Consider the following 10,953-nt stretch of genomic DNA (forward strand, 5'->3'; position numbering starts at 1 on the left):
TCCATAAAGGGGGAGAGGGAGCGGCCCGTTTCCCCCCCTGCCATTAACAACTTGCTAATAAAATCGTGGGAAAGCATGGTTGCAACATTTATGATTCTCGAGAAGTTGATTTGGTTCGCAGGTTGTTAATTACTATTTAAAACCGGCAGACTTTGCGTTTCATTCAAAGACGAATTTGTTTCCACGTCTGATTGTTCACTGCCACCCCTCTGAATCCTCTATCCAAAAACTTAGTGGGATAATGGGTTAGAAAGTGAGGGTAGGTAGAGTCCAAAGTCACTTTGCTTCGATATAAATCCTGTAACAGCTAGATTACTGGAGGTATATTACGTCCAAATAACGCGGCTTATGTTTTATATTTATATATTACCTTTGCGCATCAAATATTTTCAAAGTGTTTCACACAAAGAATTGCGTGCGCAGTTCAGAAGGTGTAATTTAAAGTTTTAACATTACAAGCTGTCTAAAGTAATTTGTATCCTGGGACAGACAACAGCCAAACAATAAATAAGAGTGAATCAGACGATCACTCTTACCTCGTTGCCACTCTCTTAACACTTAGATTCCCTACTTAAGAACTGTGGCCGCCCTTCCAAAGTACCTAATTGGCTGTAAAGGGATTTAGGGCATCCTGGGGCCATGTAAGTCGCCATATAAATGCAAATCTTTTTTTAAAACCTCAGCGCGTTCACACGGCTTACTTGAGGCAGTGCTCCTCCTGAATGATGTGCGTTTGCTGTTGAGGGAGTGCCCTCGTGCGAAGTTTGGAGCATAATTTTTTTTTCTCCTTTTTTAAGTTTAGAACAAAACACCCCATCGGTTTCTCACATCACTTTCCCGCCATTTCCCGGATACAAGCCTGCCCTGTCCCTGATTTTGAAAAGATGTTCCACATCCCTGAATGTCAATTGTTTTCATTGGTAAGTCGGCGGAAAGGCACTAGTGAGTAATAAACGACTGCATACTCCACAAAGGATTGATGTTAATGTACATGTGAACCATTGATTTGGTAATTCACCTTAGCAGAAATGAAACTCCCACCCAACTATTCAAAGGATCAGACTGGGTCTTCTTAAACCCTCCGCACTAAAATCGGCGACACGTGTACCCCCGTTCGCCCCGTGTGTTACCGAGAAAGTAAACCACGGTTTCACTGTGACCTGGAAAAAGGGCGAACGCCACCTTAATCGATGCGAATAAAAAGATCCAGATTGAGGTCAGGAAGACGCAACAGAAACCAAAAAGCGGGAGCGTGAAGAAAACAAACGCAAACATACAGTCAACACAATATTATTCAAATATATTTCACTGGAAGAAAACTGAATTCTTTACGAAAACCGTACAGTGGTTGCATGTTTTGATAAAGTGGACATCTACAAATCTCTAACTCCAAACTTGACAACACGTCAGCCTCTGGTTTAGAAAAAAAAACTTCAGCTGAGTTTTAAGGCGAGAGAAACTATTATTTCCTAATAAGTGTCAATCAAATTCCAGCCCGTGAAGTGTGCAAACTTACCATCTTCCCCAAGCGCTCTGCATCGTAATGAGAGTCCACTGCGTGAAAGAGAAGTTGCAAACCAAAGAAAACACTAAATAAGAGGGATAGATGCATCCACGGTGAGATTTGCGGGACTAATGGGAATTAAGGGCGATGTAAAACGCGTATGTGGGTCTAGAGTTATGGTGCCTTGCAAAGTACGATCTAACATTAAAATGCCCTAAATTAACATTAAAGGACGTGCTTGTGTTTATAAGAGGCTTCCCCTGCAGCGGGGAGACCTGCGTCGAATGCTATTCTGCAATTCATAGAATTGGTAATTTGCTGTGGGGCGAAAAAAAGACGTGAAGAGAAAAATAATCAAGCAGGACTGTAAAGCTGGAAGTGAATTCCCTTGAGCGTGGGGAGAAATAAGAATTAACCTCAAAAATAAACAAATTGGAAACTTCTCTTTCAGTTATGTAGATAGATTGTTCCGGCAATAAACCAGATCTAATCATCCCGATTCTGATCGTTATAAATTTTGATGTATTAGAACCAATAACTCATCTTTCTTTTTATAATCCCTTGTTGTCGGCGTGATAATCGTTTTGTGTTTTGTACAGAACTCGTTTATTTTGCGACTCGGGTTCCCTGTAAGAATCGTTCGCTTTTACTTCCCGAAACCAGCAACAATAATCGACTATGTACACAAAACAAAGCGAGAAATAATATTCAAGGTGGGTGTGAACGGTTTCACAGTCGTGGTTCTTCTACAGAGAACACTTTGCTGGCGGAGGTCAAAACACATGCGGGATATCTTTAGATCGTTTGTATTATCTCTGAGCAATGCCCAGCCATTTCCGCAGTCTTTTATTGTTACTTTTTTTTGTTAAATGAGGATCGCTGTGAGATTAGTTTCCCCACGTGGTAACAAATTGCAAAAACCAGAAAACAGTGACCAATCAAGTGCCGACAGACGCGATCTGAAACCCCAAATCATCATTGACTGGCCAATCGGCTGCTTCACTTTGGACCAAACTCACGCCAATCAGCGGGAGTTCGCCAATCAAAACAAAGCGTTGGTGGAGGCCTCCTCCAACCAATGAGGTGGAGCTGACTGCTGACAAGAAAGGCGAGTCGCCAATCAGCAACGAGGCAAGAAGTGAATTGGCTGTCAGTCAGACGGCTTGAGCCAATTGAGCGCGTTATGCGATCCTTGCCCCCCTCCTGCTGCTACAGACTTGGCTCCGCTAAAGCTGTGCAAAGTAGCTGCAACCTGATCAGTTTGGAAGTGCGAGTCATGGCCACCACAGCTTCGGCTCATTACATTCCGAGGAATAACTCGCTCCATTCTAACTCTTTGGTGCATCCGGACTCTGACAGGATGCATCCAGGAACTACCTATAGAGAAGTTCAGAAAATGGTGCAAAATGACTACTTGCATGGGCTGGCCAGCAATGGGCACCCCATTACGCACAGCCACCAGTGGTTGTCGTCTGTCACTGACGGGACACCTTGGGTCACCGCTTCTCACCTCGGACAGCCAGACCCAGCAAAGGCAAACGTGCAGACAGCCAGGGATGACCTTGGGAACAGCCTTCATCACCGAACACATCATATGGTCCATCAACAGACTCATGGCAACCATCCTGGCGGCGCCTGGGGGCCAGCGGCAGCACATCACATCCCGGGAATGCCACCTTCGACCAATGGGCATCAGCCCCTCATTTACTCGCAGCCAGGATTCACCAGCCTCAACAGCATGCTGGGCCCTCAAAGCCAGTCTCTACACCATGGCATGACGGACGCTCTCCATGAAGATCCAGGTGGCCATGACAACCACCAGCAGCATCCTCCGCAGCATCACCAGGACCACTCGGATGAAGATGCGCCCACGTCTGATGACCTGGAGCACTTTGCAAAGCAGTTCAAACAAAGGAGGATCAAGCTGGGTTTCACGCAGGCGGACGTCGGCTTGGCTCTGGGCACTCTGTACGGCAACGTCTTTTCCCAGACCACCATCTGCAGGTTTGAAGCCTTGCAACTCAGCTTCAAAAACATGTGCAAACTGAAGCCTCTCTTGAACAAATGGCTGGAGGAGACTGACTCAACCTCAGGGAGCCCCACCAGCATAGACAAGATAGCTGCCCAAGGGAGGAAGAGAAAGAAGCGGACGTCCATTGAGATAGGGGTGAAGGGGGCTTTGGAGAACCACTTCTTAAAGTGCCCCAAGCCATCAGCTCATGAGATCACCAGCTTGGCTGACAGTCTGCAGTTAGAAAAAGAAGTGGTCAGAGTTTGGTTTTGTAACAGAAGACAAAAAGAAAAGCGGATGACCCCAGCCGGAATCCCCGGCCACCCAGGGATGGAGGATGTATATTCACAAAGGGACACTCCGCCGCTTCATCACACACTGCAGTCCCCTGTTCAATGACTGTTCCAAACACACACCCACTTCCCACCAAGAAAAAAAGACTAAAAAAATTAAACTGGATTTTACAAAGCAAAAAAAAAACTGTCTGAAAAGGGATTTAGCCAGTGTTGCAGAGACTGTTTAGCACTGGGCTGTACTCAAGCTCAGCAAAGAGGGAGGACACACATTTCATGCATTTCTTGTGGTAAATCAAGTGGTTATTTCCCCCTGCTGTAGAACAAAGCTTCCTCCCCCGTAATTAATTGACACGGATAATTTGCAAAAGTTGTAACAAAAATAATCGTTTTCTCTGCAGAATTGTTTCAGGGGATTCCTTAAGGCAGCGGTTTCTCTAAAAGGGTAAGCAAGAGTTGAGTTTAAGAGAAAAGTAAAAACTGCACCGGATTGTCCGCATACAGTCGCTGGTGTGTTAAAAGGCAGACCGCCGGTGGGGAAAAAACGTATATTTATTATCTTAAACAGATCTGTCACGAATTTTATTAAAACAAATATTTATATATAGCTCACCCTCTGAGGATGTGTCTTGTAAGTTATGGACGCCGACAGATCAATTTTTTGACTCCTATTTCTGTGATTTTAAATAAATATTCAAATCGATTCATTAAGAAAATGGTTTGGTATCCCGGACAAATTAGTGTCTTACAAGCATCAGTTGCTGCTTAAAACGAACTCTAATTTCGACTATTCACGTTCTTGCGAAATTTGCCCCAGAAATTATGAAAATATGTTGTCTTGTGAAATTGTTTGAAACTGAAAGGGAGCTGTCAGTAAGGTTGAAGTTGGGAGGCCGTGCAAACGCTCTTGTCGATTCTGTTTTACAAAATAAGATCGGGCAAGTTAAAACAAGTTTGAGAAATCAAGGAAACTGACGTCAGTTAACAACTCTTTAAAAGGTGTCTTTAAATGTAGGACCAGGCGGAAACACGTGAGTGAAAATAATTGAGGAGTCGTAATGGTCCATTGCCGGTCGTCCTTTTAACTTTACCGTGTCGAAAAGCGAGACAAGTTAAATGGAGAATTGTTGGACCTTTATTTTTGTTTCGCGTGGAAATGCACTTAAATGAGTGAACTGATAATGCATTGTACATTCATTTCGTTTGCTAGGTTTTTTTACCACAATAATATAACTTTGATTGTTCTGTAAATGCAAGTATGCTAATGTGGCAAACAAGTATATGTGACAGTGTAAGGGCCATAGTTTACCTTCCCGCTTTCAAATTTTACCGGACGAGAAAAATCCTCCCGTCTCCGACACCCACCCAACCCCCTCCCCCCTTGTCCCCCAGAGAAAAAAAACTCAGGAATTAAGGAACATATTAACAAATAAAACGCCTCACACTTTGAGACGCGTTTTTATTTTCACTCTCCAGATATTTGACAGGAAAATATATAACGATGCATTTATGAGAAATTGCTATCGTTCCAAGTAGCAACATTACTTGTCTTTTGCATCTGTTAGCAAATTAATAGCGATGTTGGGATTCCCCTATCAAATAACGCCGTTTTATTTTCATCGGAATTTATTCAATCTAATTGGCGTTGTTCTTTTTTTCCATCAGCATCTAAGAATCTGACCCTGTATATTTCCTCTGAAAAATAAATCACATAGACAATTGCCAAAATAATGTGTACATTATACGTGTTAGAATGTTTACAGATCATCTAAAAAAAGGTAAAGAAGTTACACTTGGTGAGTTCAATATTACTTAGAACATGAAACAGTGAAAAAGTGGCTTGTTTAGTAATTGGGAAAATAATAATTGTTCTGCTTTTTTACTGTACCACTATGTAATATGTAAATATGTTGAATATGTTACATATGTATTTGTTTTTGGAATTTAATGATTTTCTGGATGATTTTTTTTGTATGCTTACTAATTCCCAGAGGATATTTTAATATAATTTCCATATGAATTCCCCCCTTGTATTTATTTCTTAAACACCTATTTGAAACTTTCTTTTCCCTGTAGCTCTCATTGGGGTTATGTTACAGCAATTCAAACTATGTTTGTTTTAGTACATTTTCTGTTGTACCTTATAAAAGACAGGCTGCAGAGTCATATTAATATTTTGTTATAGTAATATTTTATTACCTGCATAAAATGTATACGCAGAGCCCAACTGTGCCCTGCCTCTTTGCTAGGAGGTTGGGGAGGTGTTGACACCATGCTGGGTTTTGCTTGTTAATCCTTTCTGCTGTTGCCTGGATTGAATGTCACTTAAGCGAAAAAGCAGTGACAAGAAATCATTAAAAGTGATGTAAGGTCAAACTAAAATTCTTGAATTTTAATAGTTGCCTGGTTTGTCAATTTTGTTTCTTTATTTTGTGCATTCTAAGCATATTACAACAACGCTCTCCGAACAACTTTGTATGTACTTGATAAAATTCAGGAGAGAACCTTATTTTTCCTAGGGAAAAAAAGTTTTTAATTAATGGCCTGGTGATGATTGAAAAGGCATGTGCTTATCACTTTTTAGGACATCATGGAGAGTTTCAACATTGGATAAGGTGAAGTAATAAAAAGGTCCCTTGAGATTTTTCCTTTAAAGAACCTGCATCTTTAAATTTGTTTTGCTATGTACATTATGGACATACCTATTTAGTATTTATTTAAATACTTGTTTTATAGCATCAGCTGTAATTGTGTAACAAAACGAAGGTTAGAAATTAAGAGGTGTGGCTCTGTGAGATTTAGCAACAATTCTCAGTCATGCTAAGCCTTCTGTTACAGTCCATATGGCCATATTTATATTATCTAATATCTATATACTCTGTTATGGTATGTATTTATATTTGCATTAACAAATTTGTGAATTAGTTTAAAAACTAATTTTAATCCAGTATTCACCGTTTCTGAAGCCCTCGAGATGGTCAGCTGTCTCAAGAGGCACTATGATTGCTATTTTGCGCCCTCTGATCAAATTGGAATCCCACGTAAATTTTGCTCCAATGCCATCAGTGGAGTTTTTCGCCTGGCCCAGATCAGAAGATCTCATTGCCTGGGGGAAACTTAAGTCCTAATGTTAGCCAAAGTTGAGTTTCAAAACCACTGCTTTCCATCCAAGTTGAGACAGTTTAGTCCAGATGCCTTTGAGAAGTGAGCTGTTGCCAATTTCTGATTCAAATTTGCCTGAATCATGGATAAGGCTGTTCAATGAATACAAATGAGTTTGCAACTGAAAACTCCTTTCTGGTTACTAGTCTATCGCCATCACTTATGAGGTTATTACAATCACCGTCCTAGTCTTATTTAACTTGAAAACAATATTATTGGTTGCTTCATTTTGAACATTAATCTTGTTCCATAATATAATTGAAATTTTGAAATTCAGCATAGCAGGAATATCCTCAGTGATTTGGCAATATGCACCTAACAAAAAAGGGGCCCTGTTAGACAGCTTAACTCCCTACTTGAGTTTTAAAGAAAATAGGGCTGTCGGAACATTCAGTTAGAAGTGGCAAAGGGGAAGCAACTCCATCAGTTTTACTTCATTTATATTTAATACAAAAAAATTAGAAGGTAATTGTACAATGAAGGACTTGTTTTGCATGTTTTCTGCAATGAAGCTGCATGTGTAATGCTAATATTAAAAATAGAATTAGACAAATTTAAGGACCGTTGAATATTTGGATTGACTGCACTCTAAATGTTGAGGTTAATTGCTGACTTTATAATGCTGAATTAAAATCACAAGTTGGGAAGGACTGAAATCCTTGCCAGAGTCAGAGATTTTAGGACACAATTATTGGCAGAGACTGATAATCAAGTGTTAGGGACAGTGTGCTGTCAGTGGTGTGTTTATTAATAATTGATTATCAAGTTTAATACCAATGCGGATAGTTCTGATTTGATCTATAGCCAATTGTACTTCCTCTGCATATGTACCTGTATTGTTCTTAACACATTGTCTTGATAAAACAGATAAAAAAAAGCCAGAAACTGATCCTCTAAAGTATTGTTTAAAACCACACTAAATCTCATGTAATATAAATGAAATTTAACTTATTTGTCACTGTAAATCTGTAGTAATTGTGAACCTTATCTGAGAATAGATTATGGTTAGTAATAACAAAGGGCTCTAATCAATTAAAAACTGCTGGGAAATCCCCAACAAATAGTTCAACTGTGCCCCAGGCAATCTCATTGTTGTGCCAAAAACAGAACCTCTTTTGTATAGCAAGGGAATAACAGACAGCGAGGCATATTATAAAATATTTTTATTAATGAGTAGACACATTACCAAGACTTAGTGGCAAAATCAACTCATAGATCACACTTATCTCAGTTTTATGTTAAGTTCATCTCATTCCAAAGTAAACTTGCACAAATTAGACATCTCTTACTATAATATAGAATTTGAGAAAGTGAATTCACACAAGTGTCTTCAATTTGAACTATTAATTCACTTGATGAGAACCTTTGCCCCACTCAAGAATTGTTTATGTCAATTTAAATATAGATCAAGACCAAAATTTAAATATGGCACCAATTTAGGTTCAAGCTGAGTTTTTTTTCACCCCAATTGGCTTGTCTATGAATAATTGCAAGTCAACAGCTTACACAGTACATTAGGAAATAACAGTTATATCAGACGGTAAAGTTCTTGTTGTGCGAAGCTTTGGTCTATATCAGAGACTGAAAAAATATTTTAAAAATAGTGCTTAGAATCTGAATTCAAAATGCATAACATGCTTCACCTTAGGTCAATATACATGGAAACAGATCATTGCTAGTTCTCTTGTCCTATTTAACCAACATTCAGATTCAGTTATGGAAAGGGACTAATTGCGATCTTATGCTTCCTAAGCCACTGCATTAACAAAATAATGAGACAAGTGCAGAACAATAACATTTTACATCATACGCTTTTATTTACACTTCAAATGAATAAATTTAAAGTGCAATATCTATCATAACATTAAAAGCATATTTTTCATGTCTTTCCCACCTGCACGTGCATGCCCTATTTATATAAAATATTATAATATAATTTAAATGAATAACCAGATTCCAAGGAAATAAATAGAATGCTCTTCAAACATAGTATATTTTGTACTTACGTATTTCATTTGGTATTGCAGACCATCTATTATACAGCATTGATGTAGGCAGATTGATTACAATTTATATCCATCATACACCACCAAACAGATGTAAAACCTTAACTGGGATATATTTAAAATATGGCATTGCCTCAACAGTAGAATATGAAGCTGAAATCTCATGGACTGTAGAGTTTGTTGTGCTATATAGAAATTCCCTGAAAGAATGCATGACACTTGGAATGATTCGAATCTATTTCAGTCATAATTTTGCACAAATTCAAGACATGACTAGATTAAATCCTACACAACTGGCGTTACATTCGGAAATTGCTTGAAAAACGATTTCCACCAGGATGAGATACTCGTTGGTACCTTAGGATTTCAGGTGATGGCAGAAGCATAAAATGTAAGGATTTCTAGATGGTATCTGGATTGGGTCTTATAAGAAGAATCACTTTGCATGAAAAATTGGAATACAGTAAAAATCATAGAGATAGGTGAGTGGGATTTTAAAACTATTTGACAAGACCCAAATGTAAGGACTAGTTTCTTTTAACTTGTGGGACACTCCGCCAGCCAGTGTAATAACGAATGGCATGGTGGACGCTTGCATAAAAAAGAGTGAATGTGCAGATTCCTGATTGAACAGTAAACTGAGTGATACAGGCTTAGTAACAAGGCAGGAGGGAAATGAAAATGTTTGAATATTAATGCTACACCAGTAAGCAGAGAGCTTGCTTTGCTTGTCCACCGGGAGTTCGATTGCATTGTGCAGCTAAAGAGCAAAGGGCCTCAGATGTGTATTTCCTTTCTTCCCCATTAAACTAGGATATATCATACACACACACACACACACACACACACACACACACACACACACACACACACACACACACACACACACACACACATCATAGGACTGCATTGCTCCTATCTCCATAATCCCATCTTATTCCTTGTGTGCTTGCACCCACATACGTAAGATTTATGTTCACCAGGGTAGTTTACAATTGCTCCAAAGTAGCAAAGGAGGCTGCTTAAATTAAAAGCCATTGCCTTAATGTTGTCATTGTGGGTCCAGTCAAAATGGTGGGGAAAAAAATGTTAACGAACACTCATCACACACAATGCTGGGAGTAATATACCCTCCTAGGCACAGACAGCAGGAAAACACATTAGGAAAGAACAGAGCTGGCATCACAGATGTGCAGAGGGATATTTTGTATGTATGTCAATGTTTTACTCAAAGGGGCGCATCTAAACTGAGCACAGGGATAAATTCAGATATCTTTCAATTAATCTGAAGAGGCTCAGTTGGGATCAGACTGAATATACTACTCATCCTTAATTACAAGTCTTACCCTGTCACGTTCTGCATGACATTACAGTAATATTCAGAATTTCTTAAACAATAATTCATACAGAAAGGTAATGTATTGAAAGAAGATGCGTAGCCTGACAAAATTAATCATTTTGCTCAAAGATTTTTTTTAAGTTTGCAGAGAATGAAGTCTGTGCATAGCTGGTAGGGAAGGTTATGTGCATTATTATCGCAGGTAAAATTGTGATTATTGTGGGCTGCTTTCCAAGAAATCTCCAAAGATGAGAATAGATTTGATTGGTCAACCGTTCTAAGTAAATAAATAAAGAATCACCAGAAACACTTCTGTAAGTACATTGTGATATTCATATATAAATAAAGCAACAGGGGAATTAGTAATGCTGTAGTCTAGTTATTATGAATAAATCATGGAATTGCTGAGATAAACATTGCACATACCTGCAAAAGCTACATTAATATATAATAAAATAGTAAAAGCAGCATATATTATATGAATAATTTATCCAAAGTGTGCTCTGGAATTAGAAAAAAAAGATAGAGACATGAGCATAATATGTGGTGAAATATTGAAGGTCACAGAGACATGAGAGAAAAATATCAAATAATCAAATAATATTAAACAATTATTCAAAAGTATACTAGCAAATATA

General features: G+C 38.8%; 1 protein-coding gene across 1 annotated transcript; it reads left to right on the forward strand.

Annotated features, from left to right (window-relative positions):
• Positions 1–2,720: 2,720 nt before the first annotated feature.
• pou3f1 (POU class 3 homeobox 1) lies at positions 2,721–6,176 on the forward strand. The gene has a single exon (XM_072246967.1). It carries the CDS (start codon positions 2,781–2,783, stop codon positions 3,912–3,914), a length of 1,134 nt encoding a protein of 377 aa, XP_072103068.1. The 5' UTR covers positions 2,721–2,780; the 3' UTR covers positions 3,915–6,176.
• Positions 6,177–10,953: the final 4,777 nt, after the last annotated feature.

This window comes from Mobula birostris, chromosome 30, assembly GCF_030028105.1.
Source record: "Mobula birostris isolate sMobBir1 chromosome 30, sMobBir1.hap1, whole genome shotgun sequence".
NCBI classification, from domain to species: domain Eukaryota; kingdom Metazoa; phylum Chordata; class Chondrichthyes; order Myliobatiformes; family Myliobatidae; genus Mobula; species Mobula birostris.

Bases quoted from the DNA above. Each gene is read 5' to 3' on its own strand.
- pou3f1 (XM_072246967.1), top strand. From the start codon at position 2,781: ATGGCCACCACAGCTTCGGCTCATTACATTCCGAGGAATAACTCGCTC.